The sequence below is a fragment of the Lampris incognitus genome, chromosome 10, assembly GCF_029633865.1.
Source record: "Lampris incognitus isolate fLamInc1 chromosome 10, fLamInc1.hap2, whole genome shotgun sequence".
Taxonomy (NCBI): Eukaryota; Metazoa; Chordata; class Actinopteri; order Lampriformes; family Lampridae; genus Lampris; species Lampris incognitus.
This window is the reverse complement of record NC_079220.1, coordinates 27,174,843-27,202,191: the sequence shown is the minus strand read 5'-3', so window position 1 is coordinate 27,202,191 and position 27,349 is coordinate 27,174,843. Positions and strand designations below refer to the sequence as shown.

Below are 27,349 nucleotides of genomic sequence, written 5' to 3'. Positions count from 1 at the left end.
CTGAAGACATGCAGCCCTGTACTAAGGCCTGTGGTAATTCCAAAAAAAAAAAAAAAAAAAGGCTTTTAGACAACCAAACTTTCCAAAAGCCCTCATCTTGTGCTTAAATGCCGATTATTGGGGGAAGAGAGGGGTCTAAAGGTCTAGTGTTCGATACAAAAGCCATAAGTGGAACTGGGCATTAAAAAAAAAAGTTTTACAAAATAATGCAAAGAAGGATCTAGGATGGAAGGTATTTTATTCTCTCTTTTTTCCCCAAAACCTGATACAGGTTACATTGTGATTGCATATACTGACATGTGGCGGCCTCTCAAAACCAACAGTTTAACAGTTAACGAAATAAGTCTTATCATTAAATGGATGTTAAAAAAATCAGGTCATCTTCACCTTTTTTATATTAACTTTTATTTTTGGCAGATGATGAAAAAAAGGGCTCAACATCCTGGGTCTTTCTTTGCTTTGTGAAAAATTAATGTCTTAGAACGCGCTGAGGTTGGGGCAGGAGTGCAAGAATGGGGGACAGGTGCCTGAGAGTTAGCTGTGGTGCCACTGACACAAGAACTAAATGTGTTCAAAAGGCACAAGCAGGGCTGCTCCCACTCCCAGCTCACACATGCATCACAGTTTTCTCACACACACACACACACACACACACACACACACACACACACACACAGGGTAGCACTGGCCAAAGCCCTGATGGTTCAGAGGATGGGTGAGAAGGAGGCTATAGGAAGGCAGGAAATAATGATGGTGGGGTGGAGGCTAGGACCAGTGCCGTCACCCATCACACCGCGTGGACGAAAGACAAGAGACGACAGACAGGTGGTGGTGGAATGACGGATCATTTTGCGTTCTTCAGCTGGTTGGAGAGCCAGTCCAAGCCCTCGTAGAGGCCATCTCCGCTAGTGGCGCAGGTGGCCTGGATGTACCAGTTGCGGTGACGCAGGGAGTGCAGGTTCAGTTTGTCTGTGATCTCTGCTGCATTCATTGCATTGGGTAGGTCCTGGGAGGCAAAGTGCAAGACAACACACTGCATTAGAGTAGTGTATATGTCTATTTAATAAATAATTTATTTTCCTTGAAAAGAACTCTGCTTTAATGAGGTCTGTTCTTTAGAGGACTGACAAAACATTATATCCAACTCACCTGTTTGTTTGCAAACACAAGCAACACGGCATCCCTCAACTCATCCTCAGCCAGCATCCGCTGCAGCTCTTCTTTGGCCTCACCTACTCGCTCCCTGTCATTGCTGTCCACGACGAAGATCAGGCCTAGCGGGTGAGAAGGGAGAAATAGAGGTAAGATGTAGAAATATCTCAAGGATGATCAGTGGAAACAGGATGAACCTGAGGTCAATTTTGTGTGTCACAGCAAAGGGTGTGAATACTTGTGTACATGCAATATTTCAGTTTTTTATTTTTAATAAATTTGTAAAAAATTCTACAAAACCTTTTTCACTTTGTCATTATGGGGTATTGTGTGTAGATTGATGAGGAAAAAAAGGAATTTAATCCATTTTGGAATAAGGCTGTAACATAACAAAATGTGGGGAAAGTGAAGGGGTGTGAATACTTTCCGGATACACTGTATATAGATAGATAGCAATATGTTGTAATAAAGTCTCAGCAAAACAGCACAAACTCGAGCCAAGTAGCTAGCAGGAGGGGGTGAAAGAACGGCTTCTCCGCAGTTTTATAGCATCTCGCTATGGACACACCCTATATGCAAATTGACTGGTGTCTACGTATCCACCGGCACAATTTGTCATTGGACACCATCTACAATCAATCACAGATCTCTCTCGAGTGGCCACAGATGCGCTGTTTTGGCCACTGAATTTCTCCGTGGTCACATTCCAACTCGGAACATAGCCTATCAAAAAGAATTTTCAGATTTTGATGTCAGTATCACTTTGAGTACCCTGCCTTGGCAGAGGCGAGTCTTGCTCCCGACAGGCTGAGGATCAAAACCCTCCTGAAATGTTCACCTGTTCCTCCCCTACTCTGTCTTCATCGATACTTTCCTATGAAGTAAAATATAACATCTCCCTCCATCCTTTCAAATGTATTGAAAAAGAAAAGACCTCAATAAGTTCAAGTATTCATAAATTCATTAATAAGTTCATTGTCAGCCAAGTCAGTTTGCACATACGAGGAACATGACTTGGTGGGAAGTAAGGTTGGGCACAAAGAAATACATTGTGACTAGGCAATGGGTTAAATCCATTACATGTAGATTTTTATTTGGCTGATTTACACTACCGTTCAAAAGTTTGGGATCACCCAAACAATTTTGTGTTTTCCATGAAAAGTCACACTTATTCACCACCATATGTTGTGAAATGAATAGAAAATAGAGTCAAGACATTGACAAGGTTAGAAATAATGATTTGTATTTGAAATAAGATTTTTTTTACATCAAACTTTGCTTTCGTCAAAGAATCCTCCATTTGCAGCAATTACAGCATTGCAGACCTTTGGCATTCTAGCTGTTAATTTGTTGAGGTAATCTGGAGAAATTGCACCCCACGCTTCCAGAAGCAGCTCCCACAAGTTGGATTGGTTGGATGGGCACTTCTTTGAGCAGATTGAGTTTCTGGAGCATCACATTTGTGGGGTCAATTAAACGCCCAAAATGGCCAGAAAAAGAGAACTTTCATCTGAAACTCGACAGTCTATTCTTGTTCTTAGAAATGAAGGCTATTCCATGCGAGAAATTGCTAAGAAATTGAAGATTTCCTACACCGGTGTGTACTACTCCCTTCAGAGGACAGCACAAACAGGCTCTAACCAGAGTAGAAAAAGAAGTGGGAGGCCGCGTTGCACAACTGAGCAAGAAGATAAGTACATTAGAGTCTCTAGTTTGAGAAACAAACGCCTCACAGGTCCCCAATTGGCATCTTCATTAAATAGTACCTGTTAGAGCCTGTTTGTGCTGTCCTCTGAAGGGAGTAGTACACACCGGTGTAGGAAATCTTCAATTTCTTAGCAATTTCTCGCATGGAATAGCCTTCATTTCTAAGAACAAGAATAGACTGTCGAGTTTCAGATGAAAGTTCTCTTTTTCTGGCCATTTTGAGCGTTTAATTGACCCCACAAATGTGATGCTCCAGAAACTCAATCTGCTCAAAGAAGTGCCCATCCAACCAATCCAACTTGTGGGAGCTGCTTCTGGAAGCGTGGGGTGCAATTTCTCCAGATTACCTCAACAAATTAACAGCTAGAATGCCAAAGGTCTGCAATGTTGTAATTGCTGCAAATGGAGGATTCTTTGACGAAAGCAAAGTTTGATGTAAAAAAAATCTTATTTCAAATACAAATCATTATTTCTAACCTTGTCAATGTCTTGACTCTATTTTCTATTCATTTCACAACATATGGTGGTGAATAAGTGTGACTTTTCATGGAAAACACGAAATTGTTTGGGTGATCCCAAACTTTTGAACGGTAGTGTAGGTTTGGTTATTTAGATTTCTGAATGATCAAGCATTCCAAGGCGCAAACAAGAGCATGTGTCACAAATAGTTGCACAGTAAGATGCCGTTGAGCCTTCATTCAGAATATCTAACCAACAGGCATGGTTGCCTTCACACAGTTGTTAGGCAACAGGGATCGTTTGACAGCCTAGCAGGTTAGCTGTTATTCACACTTGTTTCTTCACTTGGATGCTGCAAGTGACAGTGTGGTTCATTGCACCAAAAATGCATTTGCTGCTGCTTCTTTACTGAAGGCAGAAAGACAAGCATGAAATGTATGCGCAACAATCCAGGTAAGGAAACCACAGAAAGGTGAATCAGTTCATCTGGACACAACATCTATTGAGAGAACATTTCATCACTCATCTAAGTGACCTCTTCCGTCTCAACTGACTGTAGGTATCCCCACTCATAAACAATAGTGGCATAACGACCGTAAACAATGATCGGTTTCATGCAAATTGCTGTGACAAGCATAAAATGTATGCTTGTCTATCTGTCTCTTGAATACATCGGCAATTGCCAACTGAAGAGGTGATGCTGGCCGAAAGGAAAATTTGGACAAATCATCCTTCCCTGGTGGGAAACTAAACATTAGCAGGGTTCCCACTCTTTTGAGAAATCATTTTCCAGGACAATCCAGGACAGCACTTGCTCACAAACGGTCATATAATTTACCAGTAGGCACATGCGTGTGTATCGATACATTTAACCCCTGGTAAGTGTGTGTATCGACACATTTAACCTCAGTTTTATTCCTCCTTTTTTAATGATGCAGGGTTCATGATCAAGTGTCTTACATTCATTACAGGTGACTGCAGCACCCATCACTGCCAACTGTACAACAAGGTCATCTGGCCTCCTCTTGTTGTTTGACGTGACTTGCACTGGTATGTTTTTCACACCATAATGTACACTGTAAGTTGTGTGTTATTGTCAAAGCATTGTTTAACAGGTGGTATTGTAATGGGTTGTATGCACCCCTAAAGCTGTATTGATGTTGATGCATAAAATCTTAATTTGATGTTGATGCATAAAATCTTAATTTCAGTTTAAGTTAAATTTACTTTTGTCAAACAACCACTGACACAACAAAAAACACCACAACTCAAAGAGTTAAAATTTAACAGGTAAGCTTTACAGAAATTAAAGTGCTTCATACAGTAGAACTTTTCATAGGTCTAGAAATTAAATTTAAAGACAATTATAAAATAATCTAAACCTTGAGAAAACAAGCAGTTAAATAGGTCCATCTGAAATCCTTGTAGACTTGACATCAACAGCATGAGCCATTAGAATGGCCTGACTAACAGCAGAGCTGTGCAGCTAAATCCCAGAGCTAAAGTGAAACTTAAAATGAAAGTCCACTTAAAATAGCCTGAATGCCAGAATGAGGTTTTTTTTTAAAAAAAAGACAATTTAAAATGCAACATAACCTACTGAAAAGACATCTGGTGTAGCTCTAGGAACAATGCTGGGCTCGGTCTACCTCTGCCTTTGAAGTCTCTCTTTAAGGTCTGACAAAGTGGCCTCAAGAACAGTCACTTCTTTCTTTTTTTCTGTCACACTTTTGCAGTAGGTGTTTAGACTTTGTGAGCAATGTGAAGTCTTGCTCTCTTTCAGCGTTCTCTGCCATTATATCTGCCTCTTTTTGCATTGCTTCGATGCTGGCTATTATTTTCTGTCTCTTGGCAGCCACTTCTGTGATTTCGGAGCAGAGCTTTTCTTTTCTTGTTATTTGCAGATTCTTCTTTTTTTTCATCCTCCAGGTACTGAAAATATTGCATGCTCGCATTTTTACAATGTTGCATGAGGGGTCTTGGTAGTACTCCTTCCAATGAGCCACCAGTCACATAATCTTTGATCAGGCATAGTGATGTCAGAGTCCTCTTTCAGGTTTCCAACCAGCATGTGCTTGTTAACTGAGAATCCTCTTTCAACTGCTGCTTGCCCGTGTGACAGTATTAATAGGCCTTTCAGTAGCTTCCACAGATTTGCATACTCTGCTTTACCATTTGCAAATCTTCCTAGAAATGTGTCTAATCGGCAGGAGCCACTTCTGTAGACAAACTCCTGGAATTCTTCTTTGTGGTGTTGAACCATCTCAGTCATTTTGTTCACTGAGGATTTGGCCACAGTCCTGTGCAGTATGCCATTTGGCATTCAGAAGTAGCTTTAGCAGCTTTTCAAAATTGGATGTGGCACTCTTCTCTTCATTGATTATGATGACTGGATCAAGGGAACTCGCGTGTCTTACAGCAGCATAATTCAGTAGGCATTTGTCCAGCAGTTTCTTCGCGGTTGCAAAGAGGAAGGCAACACATTCTTTCCTGAACTGTTGGCCCAGCAGCGGATTTTCATGGAGCTTCTCAGAGGCTTTGTTCAGAGCTTGTTTGGGGGCAAAGCCCATGTCAACCTCTTTTAGTGGCACATGCATTGCTTTGTTAAGTACACCAATTTTGAGCAATTGGAGGGATGTCTTGATGTTCTCCAGAACCTCCCTCTTCATGAAACATGAAAGCAAGATCCTCAGAATGGATTGAAGCTCTTTTGCCAGAAAAGGCACCATAGGGTCATCAGTTTGAAAAGCTTAAAGAAATGGTTTGAGCTGCCTTGCCACATAGGCAAAAAACTATAGCTTGGCTTCAAAAAGGGGGCCACCAACAGTCTCTCTCACCATGACATATGATGCTGATGTTGGCAGCTTGCTCTTTGGGAGTTTCTTGTAGCTGTCAACAAATCTTTGAACAGATGGCCAAATCTCGATGGCCTGCTCTGTCACTGCACAGTCCTCCACCCACCTGTGAGCACAGAATTTGAGGGGGAATGCTGACATTATGGTGACTTCAATGAAGTCATCCCGCCTGGCTGATATATCATGAAGAAGGTGCCAAAGGGCTCTTAGGAATTCACTTATCTTCCATCCAGTCTCCTTCTCACCCTGTTGAAAACTTCCATGCACAGTATGTAGACCACAGCTTCCCATGTTTACTAACCCTCCAGCATTTGGGTCCTCCTCAAATAATCTCAGAAACCTGAAGTTCACACCATGGATATTTGTAGGAGTTTTTTTTTTTTCCAGATCCAGTGGAGATAGAGAATTCTTCATTTTCTCTACCAGCTTTTCTGCTTGGGTGTGGCCCATAAACTGGGAGTACAGGTAATGGACAACCACCTTCTCTTCGCTCCCACTCCAGTATCGGACCACTACATCCATCTGCTCAGTCTGCATGACTTTATTGAGAGATTCATCAAGAGATTACAAAGCAGTCTGATTTTATGATGTCTTTCACAAGTGTCTCTCGGAAATATGGTGCCAGGCCAAAACAAACCAGATATGCTGCTTTGGTTGAACCACAAGTGAACTTTTTGGCTATCTCACTGTCAGGAAACATTTGCGCAAACAGTGTAGCCATATCCGAACATGAGTTCAAAGAAAAATGGGACGGATCATTTCTATCACCCAGTGGATCTCTGCTTCCAAAACAGCTTCCCTGGAGAAATCACTTCCAATGTTGGGTGCAACCTGGTGTGGAGTTAGACTCTGAGAAGTTGGTATGACCTCTTTGCTCCCTTGACTCTCTGCCACTGTTACCTCTCTGCTCCCTGACTCTCTGCCACTGTTGCCTCTCTGCTCCCTTGACTCCCTGCCGCTATTCCCTGTCTGCCAGATTCAGAATTTGGGGTGGGAAGTTGACTGATGAAGTCAGTAATTTGTGGCCCACTGACTGACGTGACCTTCTCAACATGTCCCTGTCCTTTGGCATGGCTTTTAACAGCAGATATGCCCATATTGCCTACATCAAAAAAAAAAAAAAAAAAAATCATCACCTGCCACGTCCTATCCAGTCCCTGAACTCAGGATTTGCCTTCCATTCCTCCTTAAACTTAGACCACCTTGACATTCTGCCCTGCCTCACTCGCTTCTGTAATTAGAAATAAACTGAATTAACAATTATGATATCATATATTTTCTACATTTTGTATTGCCATGACAAAGTTTCACAGTTAAGTGCCAAAATCTAAATTTGAAGAAACTGTTGCATAATCTGTGCACACACCCCCCCCCCACACACACACACACACACACTAACTAGCGCTTAAATTTGGTAGCTCGATGCTAACACATAATGGGAATTACCATTAATGTGCTAACGAAAATTAGCATCGCGATCGCAATAACAATATCTTCATCTATTTTACTTCACATGCTTAAAATAAAATGACAGGTGTGCCCATAATTACAGACATATATCTATTTTGCTCTGTGGAGCTGCTGACTTCACACTGCTAACACCATGTGCTGGTTTCAACACTCCACACTGATCAGCTACAGCAGCCCCAAATGGTCAAAACTCAAAACTAAAACTTCCCACTGGGTTTAAAAATACAGCCAGCCACTAGGTGGAGACATTGTATGCCAGGAGAGGGTATACCTGTCATACAGCACAGCTTATCCTATAATTCAGATGTGCCCAAATTCTTTTCTATGAAGGGCCAAAAATTATGATCTGAGTGAGGGGCTGAATACAATTAAAATTTTCAAGGACAACACAGATTTTCTTCCTGGATATTTGGTCATTTTAGTCAATTTCCCAGGTTTTCCCATACTGGAAATCTAGTCTCTGAATTTCCAGGTTTTCCAGGACAAGTGGGAACCCTGCATTAGGCACCCACTGGACATGAACACCATTCTAAAGTAGGGAAGATTGTGCACTCTCATTTTTATGAAATAAACAGAACTGTCACTGACTGAATGATAACGTGAGAGACACAGGGATGTAGACATGAACAATGCAGTAATGTCTCACCTTGTGTGTTCTGGAAGTAATGTCTCCACAGTGGCCTGATCTTGTCCTGACCACCCACATCCCACACAGTAAAGCTGATGTTCTTGTATTCTACTGTCTCTACGTTAAAACCTGTGGAAGGAGACGGAGAGAGAGTGACATAGTAGGGGAATTACTGTGGAAGCTGCAATGACGTTCCAAGAAGTCATATTAATAGCTGTGCATTTTAGCATCTTACCTGAGCATAATGGCATGCATTTGTTAAATTACATTTGTGGTTTTTCATTACATCTACATAACAGCCTCTCCAGGAGGCATTGTTGTGTGGAGAATTCAGTGCACCTGAACCAGATGTTCTGAGAAGTGAACAGACTGGTTGTATCTACTTTATGCTGTTGTTACTGGCCTCAGCAGGGCCTTGCTTATCATTTCAGGGCCTGAGGGCAGCTTAGAGCAGTGTTTCTCTAGGCATGTGGGCAGTGATTACAGACAGTGGGAGGGGTGGGTACTTGACCATAACACGCAGGGTTCATTTTCCATCCAAAAACAACAACGAACTAGACGGTAAAATCAAACCAGGGATGTGGAATGATGATCTAGGACACTGTGAGGTTGGAGATATAAGGGTTCGACTCACCGATAGTAGGGATTGTTGTAACAATCTCGCCCAGTTTGAGCTTGTATAGGATAGTTGTCTTTCCAGCAGCATCCAGCCCTACCATCAGGATTCGCATCTCTTTTTTACCAAAGAGATTTTTAAACAAGCCTGCAAATACATTCCCCATCTTTGATGATCTAGAGAGAGACAGAGATAGAGATGAAGATAGAGAGAGAGACAAGTGGATACTGTCTGACTTCTTAAATCAAGGAGTCAAAAGCAGTACTACAAAAAATTTCAATGAATTCAAAGCATCAAAGCGTGAATGCTCCCTATTTAGGAGATAATTTGACTGCTGCTCTCCCCTTCTTTGCCAGGTGTCTTTTCTTTTTGAGGGAGTTGAACTCACAAAACCCAAAGATCACACTATAATTTAACAGGAAACATTGCGCAAATGAAGCACATTAAATAAAAAACATAACGTTTAAGCTCTCAGGATCCGAAGTACATCGACAACTCCACCTCCCCCATTGATTATTTGGTCAAAACTGGATTGTAATAAGTGCAGAAGGAGCCTTATCTGATTAAATAAAGCTCAAGGGGACAGTGAAAAGAACTACAATGGTGAAAAAAACTGGTTAAGAAAGTCTGTCACTTACATTGTTTATTTACTCTTCACACTGGACCCGCACTGCAGTGCTCAGGGTCTGCTTCTCTCTCTCGCACGCACACACACCAGTCTGTATCAGTCTGACGTGCCATAGCAGACATATACTGAACAGCTATGTGCTCATAATGTAGAACAGATGACAGATCATGTGTCAGGCTCATAGCAGTGACCAGAGACACCAACAGCCCAGTCTCCCCATCAACACTCTCTGAATAACTATCGCCCAAAAATTGTATACCGCACCAACAGGCCAAGGATTGTGACCAGTGGTGAGGGGATGCCATATTTGTAAAAATAAAAAGTCCCTTCTCACTAAACACCATCTCATCTCCAGCCGTTTCTCTGGGGTCGGGTCGTGGTGGCAGCAAGCTAAGTAGGGCACTCCAAACATCCCTCTCCCCAGCAACGTCCTCCAGCTCCTCCTGGGGGATCCCAAGACGTTCCCAGGCCAGATTGGACATGTAGTCCCTCCAGCGAGTTCTGGGTCTACCCCGGGGTCTCCTCCCAGTTGGCCGTGCCTGGTAAACCTCCAAAGGAAGGCGCCCAGGAGGCATCCTAATCAGATGCCCGAACCATCTCAACTGGCTCCTTTCGATGCGAAGGAGCAGCGGCTCTACTCCCAAGCTCCCTCCGGATGTCCGAGCTCCTCACCCTATCTCTAAGGCTGAGCCCAGACACCCTATGGAGGAAACTCATTTCAGCCACTTCTATCCGCGATCTCACCCTTTCGGTCACTACCCAAAGCTCATAACCATAGGTGAGGATTGGAATGAAGATTGACCGGTAAATTGAAAGCTTTGCCTTCTGGCTCAGCTCCTTCTTTGCCACAACAGTCCGGTACAATGTCCGCATTACTGATGATGCTGCACCAATCCGTCTGTCAATCTCCCACTCCATCCTACCCTCACTCGTTAGCAAGACCCCGAGATACTTGAACTCCTTCACTTGGGGCGGCAACTCATCCCCAACCCAGAAGGAGCAATCCATCATGGCCTCAGACATGGAGGTGCTAACTTTCATCCCGGCCATTTCACACTCAGCTGCAAACCACCCCAGTGCGCACCGGAGGTCGCGTTCTGATGATGCCAACAAAACCAAATCATCTGCGAAGAGCAGAGATGCAATTCTGAGGTTCCCAAAACGGACACACTCCTCACCTTGGCTGCGCCTTGAGATCCTGTCCATGAATATCACAAACAGAATCGGAGACAAGGGTCAACCTTGGCGGAGTCCGACACCCACCGAAAACGTGTTTGACTTTGCGCCAAGAATGCGGACACAGCTCTCGCTTTGGTTATACAAGGACCGGATGGCTTGTAGCAACTGCCCTGGTACCCCATACTCCCATAGTACCCCCCACAAAGTGCCCCGGGGTACATGGTCATACACCTTCTCCAAGTCCTCAAAACACATGTAGACTGGCTGGTCAAACTCCCATGCCCCCCTCAGCACTTCCGCAAGAGTAAAGAGTTGGTCCGTTATTCCACGGCCAGGACGGAATCCGCATTATTCCTCCTGGATCTCAGGTTCGACAATCGGTCGGAGCCTCCTTTTGAGTACCCTAGAGTAGAGTTTCCCAGGGAGACTGAGCAATGTGATGCCCCGATAATTGGAGCACACCTCCAGTCCCCTTTTTTGAATATGGGAACCACCACCCCAGTCTGCCACTCCACATGTACTGTCCCCGACCTCCATGCAACACTGAAGAGGCATGTCAACCAAGACAGCCCAACAATGTCCAGAGACTCACTAAACACCCAAACATTAAAACAACTCCAAGATTAAAGACACAGTGAAATGAAATTTTACTTTACCTTGTTACCTAATTTTCCCAGCCATGCACCTATGCACCTACTCAAAGTGTCAAAAGTAATCAAAATTCCTTTTTTGAATTACTGATTTTATTACTAATTTAAGTCGAAATTTAATCACCTTAACTTCTTCTAAAACAACATTTTTTTACAATCCAATCAAACCCTGAAAGATCAAATGATATCCCTCCCTACGTTTTGTACAGCTCCAATATCCTGTTATTTGCCAATACGTCACATTATGGAAGCAAGATCAACTCTGAATGCACTTGGGGGTGACATTGGCTCAGGAGATAGAGCAGGTCGTCTGGTAATTGGAGGGTTGCTGATTTGATCCTCCACTCCTCCGTGCAAAAATGTCGAAGTGTCCTCGAGCAAGACACCTAACCACTAACTGCTCCTGATGAGCTGTTTGTTGCCTTGCATGGCTGACACCGCCATTGGTGTAAGAGTGTGTTTTTATGGGTGAATGTGAGGCATTCATTGACTGTAAAGCACTTTGAGGTGCTGATGTAGCTTGAAAAGCGCTATCCTATCCATTTACCATTCATTTCCATGTTGTCTTTAAACAACATATAATCTAGAGATCCTAAACTCAATATTGCCACAAAGATTGCACAGGACTAGGTAACTGCCAAATTAAAGCCACACAAGTAGCAGGTGACTCAAATCCTCTACACAATGGATGCTTTAAAAAGGGCTGGGCTCATAAATTAACAAAGAACAAAACATTGGAACTTGACCAGTGAGCACACCAATTTTTTATTGTATCTGGGGCCTGGTGTGAAACACAGAGGGCCGGACACTGCCCTTCAGCTCACAGAAAAGCACACAAGGTCAGTGATAGGAGAATAAAGGTCACTGCCCAGAAGAAAGATGAACTAGGCTGCTGGCAGCCCGAATACAGGACAGGTAATACAACACCTGCAAGCAGAGCCACACAGCTGAATTAACCGAGGCAGACAGACAAAGGAAGAATTATTCTATTAAACTGTCTGAAAAGACAAAATCTAGACGAAAGACAAGTAGTTCAAACGTGGTTTTGCAGTACTGGTTCAACTTTCCAACTAAATATTCCTGTTGTTTTAAGTATCAGACAGAGTTGCCAAACCATATCAAATTTCTAGAAATAGGCACAAGAAAAAAAGGTAACATTTTAACAGAGATCACAGTTATTAAAGTGAACTGTGAATCTGAACAAAGTATCTCTGATAACCCAAATTAAACAAATGTGCCACCCTTATGCAAAATTGTAATGATGCCAATGAAATGTACTCAAGATAGATGTCACTACCCATGTACATTTCACAGAATACATTAAAAATGTATTAGATTAATGTACCTATATTACTGTCAAACATAAGGGACTATCCGTGCAGATGTGCTTTTATTAACTTAGTACATGTGATAACTTCACATAAACAAGATTTTTCACGGAAAAGATATACGAGCCTCATTTATTAAAATAAGAAAATTCAAGTAGTTTGTAAATGCACTATCAAGTTAAACCATTTATTCTTGGTCAAATAGGCAACAACATAGCACAATGTTTGACTAGACGCTATTACAAACATCTCTTAAGAAAAGTAATAAATGGATTTTGTATAAACCGTCAAGGCAACTGGTTGTACTACAACTTAAACATCGCTAGTTTTCACCCCGTTATCATCGATGCTTCGTCGCAAATGCTGGTTAAAAAAACAGACTGTCTGCTCTGTAAGCTCTTTTCAAACAAGGATCACGCATCCTGTTCCTCACATAAAAGAGGACGTGCTAGGATACGCTTGATCCATCGGATCTACAAGAATGAACTACAGCAGGCTAAAACCACGAGAGGTGGTGCAGCGCATACTTTAGTGGATGAGTAACACGATGAGGACAGAAGATAGCTTTGTCACAGCTACAGATGTTCGTTAGACGACACAACTGCGGAAAAGTTATCAGATGACACGATCCATTTTCAACAAAACTACTTGAATAAAGTTGTTCATCTTGTAACTGAAATCCGTCTATCTCGTTCACCACCACAAAACAAGGATTAGTTTTTATTATATCGATTACAATGAAAATTGTCATACTGACAAACGAGGCAACTTGGCTAAACTTGTCCCAACCTGGCACAAGACGTAACGACTTCCTCATTCAGCCGACTTCTCACCACCGCCTATGAAACAAGAATGCTAGCTTGGCTAGTACTGATTTAGAAACTGCTTAACATGGTTAATAATTGATGTAACTGAGCCTACACTTAAACAAAAAAAAATTGTATTTTATGTCTGAAAGAAACTTAATAACGTGCTACAGACAGTTCGGGGAGGGGGGACTTGCGTTATCCGAGCAGGTAACGACAGCGTTAGGAACAGATCTTAGTGAGCATTGTAAGCAGGCTTAGCGATCAAATAGTAGCTCTAACTACTTGGAGCTGTTAATACACAAGAATCTTTGCTTTAAGTGTGAAGATTAACGCACTTGGAGTGGATCATGTGTTCAACAACCCCATGTCTGAACACCGTCCTAACATTAACTCGGGGAATTAGCTAGCAAACGAAAGCTAGCCTGATAGTTACCAACGCTAGCAGAAGAGGATAACGTCTGTGTCCGGCGTCAGGTTCACAGAAATATCCCAAACTGCTGCCACGAAATACATTATCAGATTTTGCGATTTTGTTTGATTTCCTTTAATAAAACCCTATCGACATGAAAGCAATCATATGTCCGTAATATTCATTTTACCTTTACGTTTCTCGATGTTTCTTCTTTGATCCAATTCAGCAACAAAATGGCGTCTTTCACAGCCGTGTACAAGTCAGTGTCATGGATCTTGCGCATTCAACACCTTTGCCAATCACGTTGTTGTAAGACATCACATAAACCCGCCCCCTATTGAAACAAGCCAATCACTATCCGGAATGTAGCCGTCTGTCAGGGCGGTTCACTCCGGGGCCAGTCACCGTGCGCGTGTGCGGATCTCCTAATCAACTTCCGAGTTTACCCCAAAGTTTCTACCTGCAGCCCTCACTGACGTAAATGAAGTAGACGCACACGTTTATCTGCTCGGTTCCTCTGGGAAGTCGATCAGTGCCTTAAGGTGTGCGTCTTAGAATAGAAATGCCTACTGTTAATTCGCTTATGGGCTACTATTGTCCCTTAACAATTCGGCCTATGTTTGAAAGTGTAACAAATCAATCCATTGAGCCTGGTGTTCCAATAGGGAATAACATGAAGTGCTGCAATTGGAGCGTCAACTGTTTTTTCTCTCCTTCTTGTGAATGGGTAAAATGCATCAAAGAGTATCTTGTGATAGATTATAAACAAACCTACTTTCTCATCAAAGGTAGCTTATAATAAAGCCTTACAGAAATGATCATGCAAACAATGGAATTAACATATGTATTAGGTTTGAAAAACAACTGATTTTTTATTTCAAATCTTTAAAACAGCCATTACAAAAAGAACAACATCTAAGTCCACAAAACTTAGAATAATCAACCAAACATCACACCACACCTGTAAATTATATAATATTTCTATATCATAGGATTGGAATCAACCGGGCAGAGTGATGAGTATGAAGCTGGAAATCGAATGTGTATTGATGAATGTTATCAGCGCGTATGCCCTGCAAGTTGAGTGTGAGATGGAAGAGAAAGTAGAATTCTGGAGTGAGTTGGATGAAGTGGTGGAGAGCGTACCCAAGGGGGAGAGAGTGGTGATTGGAGCGGATTTCAATGGGCATGCTGGTGAAGGGAACAGAAGAGGAAGAGAGTGAAGGCTGTTATGTTAACAACAAGAGCCAAGGATCAAATGGTGAAAGTTGAAGAAGGAAGACTGTTGTGTGGAGTTAAGACAGGCACTGGAGTGAAGAGTTGCCGGATGGCTGGGCAACCACTGCAGAAATAGTGAGGGAGACAGCTAGGAAGGTACTTGGTGTGTCATCAGGACAGAGGAAGGAAGACAATGAGACTTGGTAGTGGAATGAGGAAGTACAGCAAAGTATACAGAGGAAGAGGTTGGCAAAGAAGAAGTGGGATAGTCAGAGGTATGAAGAAAGTAGACAGGAGTACAAGGAGATGCAGCGTAAAGTGAAGAGAGAGGTGGCAAAGGCAAAGGAAAATGTGTATGGTGAGTTTTATGAGAGGTTAGACACTAATGAAGAAGAAAAGGACTTATACCAATTGGCTAGACAGAGGGACCGAGCTAGGAAGGATAAGCAGCAGGTAAGGGCGATCAATGATAGGGATTGAAATGTGCTGACAAGTGAGGCGAGTGTGTTGAGAAGGTTGAAGGGGTTGGTGAATGAAGAAAATGAAAGAGAGAGAAGGTTGGATGATGTGCGGGTAGTGAATCAGGACATGCGGTGGATTAGCAAGGAGGAAGTGAGGGCAGCTATGAAGACGATGATGAGTGGAAGGGCAGTTGGTCTAGGTGACATACCTGTGGTGGCATGGAGATGTTTAGGAGAGATAGCAGTGGAGTTTTTAACTAGTTTATTTAACACAATCTTGGAAAGTGAGAGGATGCCTGAGGAGTGGAGAAGAAGTACACTGGTACTGATTTTCAAGAATAAGGGCTATGTGCAGAACTGTAGCAACTACAGACATATAAAGTTGATCAGCCACAGCATGAAGATATGGGAAAGAGTAATAGAAGCTAGGTTAAGAGGAGCGGTGAGGATCAGCGAGCAGTAATATGGTTTCATGCCACAAAAGAGCACTACAGGTGCGATGTTTGCTTTGAGAATATTGATTGACAAGTATAGAGAAGGCCAGAAGGAGTTACATTGTGTCTTTGTGGATTTAGAGAAAGCATATGACAGGGTGCCAAGAGAGGAGGTGTGGTATTGTATGAGGAAATCGGGGGGGGGTGCAGAGAAGTATGTAGGAGTGGTGCAGGATATGTATGAGGGAAGTGTGACAGTGTTGAGGTGTGTGCTTGGAATGACAGATGGGTTCAAGGTGGAGGTGGGATTACATCAAGGATCAGTTGTGAGCCCTTTCTTGTTTGCAGTGGTGATGGGCTGGTTGACAGATGAGATCAGGCAGGAGTTTCCATGGAATATGATGTTTGCGGATGACATTGTGATCTGTAGCAAGAGTAGGGTGCAGGTTGAGGAGAGCCTGGAGAGATGGAGGTATGCACTGGAGAGAAGAGGAATGAAAGTCAGTAGGAGCAAGACAGAATACATATGTGTGAATGAGAGGGAGGACAGTGGAATGGTGAGGATGTACGGAGTAGAGGTGATGAAGGCGCATGAGTTTAAATACTTGGGGTCAACTGTCCAAAGTAACGGGGAGTGCAGAAGAGAAATGAAGAAATGCAGGTAGGGTGGAGTGGGTGGAGAACAGTGGCAGGAGTGATTTGTGACAGAAGGGTACCAGCAAGAGTTAAAGGGAAGGTTTACAAGATGGTTGTGAGACCAGCTATGTTATACGGTTTGGGGACAGTGGCACTGACGAAAACACAGGAGGTGCAGTTGAAGATGCTAAGATTTTCATTGGGAGTGATGAAGAAGGACAGGATTAGGAATGAGTATAATAATGGGACAGCTCAAGTTGGACAGTTTGGAGACAAAGCAGAGAGGCAAGATTGAGATGGCTTGGACATGTGTGGAGGAGAGATGCTGGGTATATTAGGAGAAGGATGCTGAATATGGAGTTGCCAGGGAAGAAGAAAAGAGGAAGGCCAAAGAGGAGGTTTATGGATGTGGTGATGGTGAGGGAGGACATGCAGGTGGCTGATATGGCAGATGAGGATGCAGAGGACAGGAAGAAATGGAAACAGATGATCAGCTGTGGCGACCCCTAATAGGAACAGCCAAAGGTAGTAGTAGTAGGATTGGAATCAACCCTCCCACCCTCACTAACCCTCATGTCATGAGCTTTGGGTAATGACCGAAAGGGTGAGATCGCGGATACAAGTAGCTGAAATGAGTTTCCTCCATAAGGTGTCTGGGTTCAGCCTTAGAGATAGGGTGAGGAACTTGGACATTTGGAGGGAGCTCGGAGTAGAGCCGCTGCTCCTTCGCATCGAAAGGAGACAGTTGAGGTGGTTCTAACATCTGATTAGGATGCCTCCTGGATGCCTTCCTTTGGAGGTTTTCCGGGCACGTCTAACTGGGAGGAGACCCTGGCGTAGACCCAGAACTCACTGGAGGGACTATATGTCCAGTCTGGCTTAGAGGAGCTTGGGGGAGCTGGAGGGCATTGCTGAGGAGAAGGACATCTGGAATGCCCTACTTAGCTTGCTGCCACTGCGACCCGACCCCGGAGAAGCGGCTGAAGATGAGATGAGATGAGATGAGATGAGATGAGATGAGATGAGGACTGGAATTAAAATAATGGCATATATCATAATGTTATAGTCACATATAAGGCCACTATACTAGAGTATAGAGTTAGAGTATTCATGCAGATAAATCGACCCACGTTTCTTAGTCAACTTTTAATTGCTTAACAAAACCGCCAAATAAATACATCCACAGACAGTGAAATAGCCTACTTGTTGGTGAGTAAGAGGCCAGAAAAAAAAAAAATTGGTGAAAATGTGTTGGATAGGCGGTAAAACTGTCGGCTGTCTGTGAGACTGAAACAGTTAATAAGAATGGATGAACATACAAACAGAGGCCAACAAATGAAATGCATGGCTGCACAGCGGTGCAGTGTAGCTGGGACAGCAGAGCTCCCCCCCCCCTGTGATCACAATGAACCATCATCACTGGTGTTCTGCTTGCTTGTGATTGGCTGAGGATGAAGTTGTTGACATTTTTGTGTTTCAAGTATTGAAGAAAGCTTAGGCCTATCAAATGAAACACCAAGATATTGCAATTTCCACCATGCCTGTGATGAATTTATTTCTTATCGTACTGACACTGACAGGGTGACAGTGAGAGTGGCTGAGAGCCACCAGCAGCAACAAGCCACCAACAATACAGAGCAATCAGACTATGTGCTCTTAAGTGAAAGCTGTTAACAATGTTTGTGATGGGGTAAAAATGAAGTCAAACTGTGTTAAGATGACTAAAATAAAAATTTTCACTGAACTTACCATTCCCCGACTCATCACATCTAAATGCATTTGTACTCTGGCAGCATTTGGCTGTATTCCAGCCTCCTTTCAGAAGAGAGAGTTGGTCATCTTCATTTCTGGGCCACATTGTTCAGTACAGGTTTTGTAGACAGGCATCGCCAACAACAGTTAAACGGTCGTCATTGTTCATGCTATTGAACATGGTCCTCCATTCGCACCATGCACCTTTTAGACGACAACTCAAAGACAATTCTGTCTAACCGATGAAAGGGCAAAATCCTGCTCTCACGGTCGCTGGAGCCTATCCCAGCAGTCCTTGGGCGGCAGGCGGGGAGACACTGGACAAACCACCAGTCCATCACAGGGCCGACACACACACACACACACACACACACACACACACACACACACACACACACACACACACACACACACACACACACACACCTAGGGACAATTTAGTACAGCCGATTCACCTGACGTGCATGTCTTTGGACTGTGGAGGGAAACCGGAGTAAACCCACGCAGACACGGGGAGAACATGCAAACTCCACACAGAGAACGACCTGGGACGACCCCCAAGGTTGGACTACCCCGGCGCTCGAACCCAGGACCTTCTTGCTGTGAGGCGACCGCACTAACCACTGCGCCACCGTGTCGCCCTAAAATTGTGCCCACGTGCCCATACTTAACTATTTAAAAGGCTTTCTACTGTGACAGAGTGTGAAATGAATTGCGTGACGGGGCCATTAGATCAATAGATCAATACACTTAATTAGATTATTTGGCCATATGAGAGTCATGATTTCGCCCTGTCTCCAAAATGCATGGGTCAAACTTTGGTAAAGTTTTTTTTTTAATAAATCAACACATCTACATGGGAAGTGGCACACGGAGCAAGCGTAGCGTTTCTGCGCGAGGCCCTGCCCTGAACATCTTAATGATATAGAGGCTTGGTATCGGGACATCCCGAACCATCTTCTCTTTATGAATCCGCTTGTCTGAGCAGAGGTCTTATAATGTGTGTTAACTCGTTGCTTGTTGGACCCTTTACCAATCTAACATTTTAGCGCTGAACGCTGACAGCTGTTTTCCAAATGCAATCCCCCCTTTAAAGAGAGGTATTGTAGAAGTATTAAGATGCATATATATGCATTCACTGGATGTATATTTATCTGAAAAATTACAGTCTTTAAACGTGCCAAATACAAATCATTCAACAAAAGAAACAGATGAACGTGTATTTCAATACGTTTTCACAATATTCATAATATGCTTATGGCTCGGAGGAGTTGTCTTTGGGATGCAACCTTCATTAGAGACTTAATGTTTTATTGATGGACTTGACAAGAGAATCGCGCCCTCGGATTGAATCTCTAGATGGGATCCACTAGATGGCGCTCCATCCAAGGTGGATTTTACTCTCATCCAGCAGCGAGTTGGAACCAGCTGCGGTGGTCCTCTTCCTTGCAGAAGGCAAGCAGGATATGCAGCATTGGTTATCGTCTGCTTCCCTGAACTTCAGGTAACCATAAAGAGACTTCCAAAAGCAGACCATGTAGTCCTGCACTCCGTGAAAACAAAAGGCTCGATAGACTTGACGAACTTCTGCTCTAAAAGTGGGGCTTAACAATATTACTGAGCTGATTGCCGGAGAAGCGTCCCACGCTGAATACTGAAAAAAATCACGCAGATATGCCTAGTTAAAGTTTATTAGACTGAAATAATCAGCCTGTAAGATTTTTTACAATCTCTGAAGATGAAAGACTGACCCGGCTGTGCGAGCTTTCCGCATGATGCAGCCCAGGTAAACCTGTCATTTGCATCCACTTGGGTGGCGTTATGGGAGGGACGTGGCCGTCCTAGGAGAATCCAATGAGAGCCCGGTTAGATGATGCCTTTCCCCGAAGGCCTTGCCTCCCGGAGGACCGCGCCTGTCGCATTGCATGGAGGACTTTGTGTGGGCCACTTAAAAGAGGTGCGCCGACCAGACGGTCCAAACTTTCTTCCGTGCAGAATCCGAATCAGAGATGAAGAGCGGCGCCGTCCCGTCATCATGTGCTCCAGGCTCCCACGGACTGCCTGCTTACTGCGACTCGTTGCACTCTGCATCATTCTCTCGCACGCCACAGCCTATTTCGGGTCAGCCTGTTTTCTTTTTTACTCTATTGTCCAATTGATTGCACGGCTCGACTGGATGCACAAATGAGAAGGGAAATCCTTGATTCGTAGGGGGGAAAAAAACCCAAAAACATTTGTCTCAGCCAAATTACGCACGCGTAATTACGCACTTACTGCTGCGGTCCATTGTTTCTATTGAAGTGTTCTCGTTGCTTACAACGTTATTCGATAAGAAATTGTGAATTGGATTTTTTTTTGGTGTATTACTGATTCCATCAATAATTTATGATGACAATTTAACTATTGCCAATCTCGGCAGCGGCAGTTAAATTGAATGGTTTTTGTTTTTTTAAATAATATAACTTTTTAATAGGTTGTTCCAATATTTTTTGGAGTACATGTCGATGAGAAATCTGCTATGAATCATTTCAGGGTAGCTTTTCTTTGTGCTTCACACTTTCATTTGTTTGTATGCATTCTGCAAACCGAAGCATGTTCTGCCTGTATATTAGGATCTGCGATGGGTATGGCTCGGGAAAGTCAGTAACACACTTGGAGAGATATTTATAGACAAAACATGAATATTAGGTTGTGTAAAATTTGCAGTGAAGTAAGTATTATCTCCAGAAGACAAAACAGCGTGTAAAACATAGTAAACACGTCTGCTCTGCCATGTCGTGTCAGCAATAAACGCACATCGCTAGAACAGGTACTGATAAATATTGGGGGGGGTTGGGGCATGTTGGATAGGCCTTCACCTCCATTTCGGGCCTATTTTCAAAACAACATTAATTAACTGTGTTACTAATCCAACGTAAAGAAAACTCACAATTTTTTATTTTCTCTCCAAGGCTGACAGGTAGGGAGCCTCTGGTGTTTTTGCCAGGCCCCTTCTCCAACGAACCTCCGACGGGCAAAGCTCACCTGAAGCAATGCGAGCAGATGACCCTGACCCGCCGGCAGAAGCGGCTGTGTCGTCGGGAGCCGGGCCTGGCGGAGACCCTGCGGGAGTCCGTGCGGCTCAGTCTACTGGAGTGCCGCTACCAGTTCCGGAACGAGCGCTGGAACTGCAGTCTGGACGGCCGGGGCAGCCTTCTCAAAAGAGGTAGTTATGGGCCCGACAGTAACGGCCGCCACTGGAGGTGTTACAAAAGCGATAAGGGCGACTTCTTTGAGGTGTCAGTCTGACAACATGGGATCCGACCGTGCAGGATCAGTTCGTCAAATCGATAGTGCCGTACTAAGTATTTAAAATAGGTCTAGTATGTGTCTCGCACTAATTGGCCCTGCTTTCAACGGCGGCTGTCTTGGGCTCTAAAACCTATACATCGGAACAGTTGACAGCTTTAATTCTCTTGATACAACAGGCCACAGTGGGCAAAGGTGAAGCGTGTGTGTGCGCGCGCGCGCGTGTGTGTGTGGGAGTGGGTGTGGTATAGTCTATACATATCGGTTGTACCAGCGTTGTGTCACTGCGCATGCGCGGGTTATTGAGTTTTGGGTTACACAGTTACAATATAACTTGCACCAATTTAGGACTTTTCGAAAAGCTACAGCACCGTCCCAAAACTGACACGGACCAAACTGATTTTCCTGTAGTAGCTCCCGGTCACTAGCCGCTGTTGACTTTTCGTCTTTAGCTGTTCAACACAGTAACTGTTCCCCACTGGCAGGAGCGCACAGCTCATCCCTTAACTTGAAACCAACCAATTTCGCTTGAATAAAAAAAAAAACCTGTTACCACCTGCTCTGCAGCTACGGCCATGTAGTACTGGATACGTAAAATGGATGCATAAATCAAGCTATCGCACGGCTCAAGTGCTCTTGGTGTTTATGGATATCAGCATAAAAAGCTGAGGAGGTCAGCATGGAGGTAATGAAGGAGGGGAGAGCCAGAGAGTCCAGCTGAGGCGAGCAGGCGCTGTAGTTATTTTTAATCTGCGCCCATTCTCAGGAAAAGGGCGGCGTGATCACCCGCTTTCATCTGGGAAAATCCTGCCTAGTCAAAATAATAATTAATTGGATCAAAATATATCTGGGCTGAGCAAATAACAAACAGTGTAGGCTGTCCCGCGGGAGAGGCCCGAGGCGGAACTGTGACGTCACTAAACGCCTCCGATAGCGTTATTGATGAAGTAGGAATCATGAAACCTGTGGCAAAGCTTTTTGTTTTGCCTACTTACTGGAAGGAAAAGCTGTTAACTGCAAGCTGTTTATCTGACCACGAGTGATGAACACTTTTTATAACTTATATCTACTTATCTATATGTGTTTATATACATACCCAAAAGGTTACTAAAGTTGGTAGTTGAAGGCCCAACAACTCTCCAAATAACTAAAATACATCAAAATTATGTGCATGCAGTTTATTTTACGCAGTTAATTTGGTTGTTTATTTATTTATTTTTCGGGCAGCACGGTGACCCAGTGGTTAGCACTGTTGCCTCACAGCAAGAAGGTCGTGGGTTCGAACCCCAGGCCGTCCCAGGTCCTTTCTGTATGGAAGTTTGCATGCTCTCCCCGTGTCTGCGTGGGTTTCCTCCGGGTGCTCCGCCCCCCCCCCACCATTGAAAAGACATGCATGTTAGGGATAATACTCCTGCCTGTGCCCCTGAGCAAAGCAATGGAAAGAAGAGTTGGAGCTGCAGCTGCCCACTGCTCCTACACAATAGGATGGCTTACATGCAGGATATGAATGTCATTGTATGTATGTACAGTGACAATAAAGTATTTTCTTATATATATGTATATGTATATATATTTTAAAAAAAACCTGAAAGTTGACCTATGCGTTCTATTGGGGTTAAAACAACTCATTTTAATTAACAGCTATTACATATAAATATTGTTAATGTCATTAGTAAGATAAGACATGTTGGATATTTTTTGAATAAGTTTTACAATTATATTGCAATAAAATCCACAGGTGACCTGAGGCAATGTGACCGGCGAACAAGTGCATCCATTGCAAAACACATGTGTTAACATACAGCCTACATGAAGTGTCATCTACCATTTGATCCCATAGGGTTTAAGGAGACGGCCTTCCTCCTGGCAGTGTCCTCTGCAGCGCTGTCCCACGCCCTCGCCAAAGCATGCAGCTCGGGCCGGATGGAGAGGTGCACGTGCGACGACTCTCCCGGTCTGCAGCACAGGGAAGCGTGGCAGTGGGGGGTCTGTGGCGACAACCTGAAATACAGCACCAAGTTTCTCAAGAAGTTCCTAGGCCAGAAGAGGGTCAGCAAGGACCTGAGGGCACAGATCGACGCTCACAACATCAACGTAGGAATCCGGGTGAGTGCGGATAAACACACGAGCTGAACGGGTATTAAATGTAGGGGCACTCTCTGTGGAAAAGGGGGGGGAGGGGCGGTTCTTTTTCTTTTAATATTTTCCCCCTTTTTTCTCCCTAATTGTACAAGGGCAAATACCCCCACTCTTCTGAGCCGTCCCGGTCACTGCGCCGCCCCCTCCGCCGATCAGGGGAGGGCTGCAGACTACCACATGCCTCCTCCGATACATGTGGAGTTGTCAGCCGCTTCTTTTCACCTGACGGTGAGGAGTTTCGCCAGGGGGACGTAGCGTGTGGGAGGATCACGCTATTCCCCCTCCAATTTCCCCCTCTGGAAAAGGGGGGAGGGGGGTTCGATGTAAAACAGCAAATCTTTACAGCGGTGCAGAGTTCTGGACCTCGTGTCCTTTTTTTTAATTTTTTTAATTTTAATGAACAAGCAAGTGCGATGGGATCGCCCTGCCGAGCCCAAAGCATCATAAACGCGGCCTTTTACCTGAGCTCCACTTAACTCAATTAGTAAGGCTGCAATTTTACTCGACAATTATGCCTCCCGACACACTCCTGGGCAATGAGATGATGTCGGATAGTAATCCTCACCTGTGCTATTTCACCCCCACCCCACCCCACACCCCACAATGCCAGTCAGCTCAACTCCCCCTTCTGCCCCTTCAGCCGTTGGCCTTGGTATAGCAGCCGGGAGACAAGGCGGCTGTGGGATCGCTGGAGCCAGGTGTTCCCAGGCATGATAAAGCTTGCTGTGCGGGCCTACAGAAAATTAAAGGTCTCACGTCGGAGAGAACGATTATAACCGTGGCCTCTTTTTAATATACGAGCAGGCGGTTTTTTTTCTTCTTTTTTTTTTCACACATGGGATAGCTGTGCTCTTCATAAATCCACATAATGTTCATAACCACTACCCTGTAGCTTAGGAACAGCAGACCCCGGGGCCTCTCCAGTACCCTGCGCCTCACACCTGAGCTAGGCCCGAGCCTGTAAAGACCTGGGGAAGGGGAAGGGGAAAGAAAAGAAAAACAACAGGATGAACCAAAAAGGCATCTATCTTATCTTATCTTTAGCGAGTTAAATGTTTTCCTCACCTTACACCAGTGTGGCCCAAGAAGAGACCAGGAGCCGCGTTAACAAAAACAAGAAGAGGTTGTGTCTGCTCCCCCCCCCCACCCCCACCCCCGCCAATCCTTCAGTAATGACATCCTGAAGCCCCCGAGGGGCTCATACCTGCAAAGGGCGGAACTGAACAGAACTCTTTAACCCAGAAGTACTCCCCACACACACACACACACACACACATATCAGAGTAACCCCGGTGCCATTTGACCTGTCTCAGGCCCCCACCTAGTCACCGGCTCCTTCGCTGAGTGACCGGGTCTCGATCACTGACCATCATCAAGCCTGGTGAACTTTTTAACCAAAAAACAGGGGTGCTGCTGTTAGCCGTTAACAAGCTTTTTTCTTTTTCCTTTTTTTTTGGCACTCACTTTCTGAAATTCTTATCAATGTTTTCCATGAGCAGGCATGCACAAAGAACAGGGTGGAGAGATTCCACTGTCTGTGCTGTTTGTCACCCATGCCTCGGGGTTTAAAAAAGCGAGACAAGAAGAGGGGAGCAGACAGAGCTAGTTACAACACATTGAAAGACAGAAAGAAGAAAAAAAAAGAATCCGCAGGCGCTGTCTAAGTGAGCGATGTGAGGTAAATGAAATACGGTGTCCTCAATCCATTATGTCAAACACTTGGGACATAGCTGGGCTAAAGGCTCACTGACTGCAGACCATCCACCCTAAAACCCCCTTCCCTTGCAGAGACCCCTCGGCCTCACCCTGCAGGAAACTTAGTCGGCCCCGTCTATAGATAGACCCCTAAGATAAGAAACCAGGTAATGAATCAGATCCGAGAAAACCCTGACAACTCTCTGCTTTTCCCTCCTCACCCTTTCCCCCCAGGCGGTCAAGAGTGGGCTGAAGACGACCTGCAAGTGCCACGGCGTCTCCGGCTCGTGCGCTGTGCGGACCTGCTGGAAGCAGCTGTCGCCCTTCCACGACACCGGGCGGCTGCTGAAGTTCCGGTACGACAACGCCGTGCGGGTGCTGAGTGCCACCAATGCCGCCACGGGGGAGGCGGAGCTGGTGGGGCCCCGGCGCCCCCACGGCCAGTCGGGCCTCCGTACCACCGACCTGGTCTTCCTGGAGGACTCCCCCAGCTTTTGTAGGCCCTCGCGCTACTCCCCGGGCACAGGTGGCCGGACATGCGCCAAGGACACCAGCTGCCAGAGCCTGTGCTGTGGCCGCGGCTACAACACGGCCATGCGTCTCACCAGCCTGTCCTGCCACTGCCAGGTCCGCTGGTGCTGCCACGTGGAGTGCCAGACCTGTGTCCGAGAGGAGGAGGTGTACACCTGTAAAAAAGCCTGAACCAGCGAGGTCGCAAGAAAAGAGAAATGTATAGGGAAGGCTGTAAGGACTTGCAAAAGTTGTGAGTAAACAGAAAGAGACTCCTTTTAGGTGGATGTGCGAGACAGAATTGGAGATGTGAGGTGGGACTCTCTTTTTTCTTCCTCCGCCAGAATGATGGCATGACTGAACTGTAATCTCTCATGGACTTTAGTGTAAAGGGGTTTCACGTCCAAGTATGTCCTTGCAAATCTCAATTCTGTAGTTGTATTGCTATTACTGGAATATAGACTTGGACTAATATCATGTTACTGGTCATTTGCTAATCATCACCAGTGTAATATAGTAGCAGCTTAGGTGAGGATTTGTTGATAAACCACTTTGCTATTTCTCTTGCTGGATGCACTGAAATCCCATATTTCTGGGAAGGAGCAAAATGGCCGCCCTCTGAGATGAGCTCTTAAACAGGTACTGAACCGGACTGAACTGGATCGGACTGGACTGGACCAGACTGGGCTAGACTGAACTGGACTGGAATGGACTGGACCGGACTAGACTGGACTGGACTGAGCTGGACCAGACTTGAACAAACTGGACTGGACTGGACTGAACTGGGCTGGAGGTCCACAGCATGTCAAACTCCTGCCAGTGACTATGTTGTATTGTAATTGCATTAACTATTTATTGTGTCATTCACTATGTCTGTCTAACTGCTGCTTTGTACTTTTTAGTTCTTATAATCAAGTGTTGCCAGTAAGGTTTAAAAGAGCCTTAAAAGGAATCTGGTGTGTCTACCTGTCTGTCTGTCTCTCTGTCTGCTGTGTTTATCTGCTGTGGAGCAGTTTTAAGGGTTCATTTATTTGTATAAATAGCACTTATGCTCGTCATTCTATGCACAGTGAAAACAATTATACAATTAAGCATAGATTTAGATGGAAAAAAAGAGTCAATACGTGACAATATTTTCCCCAAAACATGTCAAAAGAGAATCACGGGAAGTGTTGAGGGTGGATGTTGATGGCCGTAACAGCCGTTCTTCTCCCATCCATGGTGGACCCAGGGTTACTGTGTGAAGACAAGCTAGGCTTCAGCGGCTCTTATGGAAATGTCTATGGAAATCTCCGTAGCGTGATGCATTCTCCACAGAGCAAA

General features: G+C 44.5%; 2 protein-coding genes across 2 annotated transcripts; one reads left to right on the top strand and one right to left on the bottom strand.

Annotated features, from left to right (window-relative positions):
- Nucleotides 1-636: 636 nt before the first annotated feature.
- On the bottom strand, nt 637-14,165 carry arf2a (ADP-ribosylation factor 2a). Its single transcript, XM_056287164.1, has 5 exons — nt 14,081-14,165; nt 8,906-9,063; nt 8,290-8,400; nt 1,150-1,274; nt 637-1,006 (listed from the first exon to the last, which is right to left on the bottom strand). The coding sequence occupies exons 2-5, from the start codon at nt 9,051-9,053 to the stop codon at nt 845-847; spliced, it is 546 nt and encodes a 181-aa protein (XP_056143139.1). The 5' UTR covers nt 9,054-9,063; nt 14,081-14,165; the 3' UTR covers nt 637-844.
- A 6,264-nt stretch (nt 14,166-20,429) lies between these two features.
- On the top strand, nt 20,430-26,218 carry wnt9b (wingless-type MMTV integration site family, member 9B). The gene is made up of 4 exons (XM_056288620.1): nt 20,430-20,515; nt 21,346-21,599; nt 23,523-23,788; nt 25,751-26,218. The coding sequence occupies exons 1-4, from the start codon at nt 20,430-20,432 to the stop codon at nt 26,216-26,218; spliced, it is 1,074 nt and encodes a 357-aa protein (XP_056144595.1).
- The last annotated feature ends 1,131 nt before the right edge of the window (nt 26,219-27,349 follow it).

Bases quoted from the DNA above. Each gene is read 5' to 3' on its own strand.
- arf2a (XM_056287164.1), bottom strand. From the start codon at position 9,053: ATGGGGAATGTATTTGCAGGCTTGTTTAAAAATCTCTTTGGTAAAAAA. The intron at 8,401-8,905 runs GTGAGTCGAACC...CTCCTTCCACAG, and splicing joins TACAACAATCCCTACTATCG to GTTTTAACGTAGAGACAGTA. The intron at 1,275-8,289 runs GTGAGACATTAC...CTCACCCGCTAG, and splicing joins TTACTTCCAGAACACACAAG to GCCTGATCTTCGTCGTGGAC.
- wnt9b (XM_056288620.1), top strand. From the start codon at position 20,430: ATGTGCTCCAGGCTCCCACGGACTGCCTGCTTACTGCGACTCGTTGCA. The intron at 20,516-21,345 runs GTCAGCCTGTTT...TTTCTCTCCAAG, and splicing joins CACGCCACAGCCTATTTCGG to GCTGACAGGTAGGGAGCCTC. The intron at 21,600-23,522 runs GTAGTTATGGGC...TTGATCCCATAG, and splicing joins GGGCAGCCTTCTCAAAAGAG to GGTTTAAGGAGACGGCCTTC.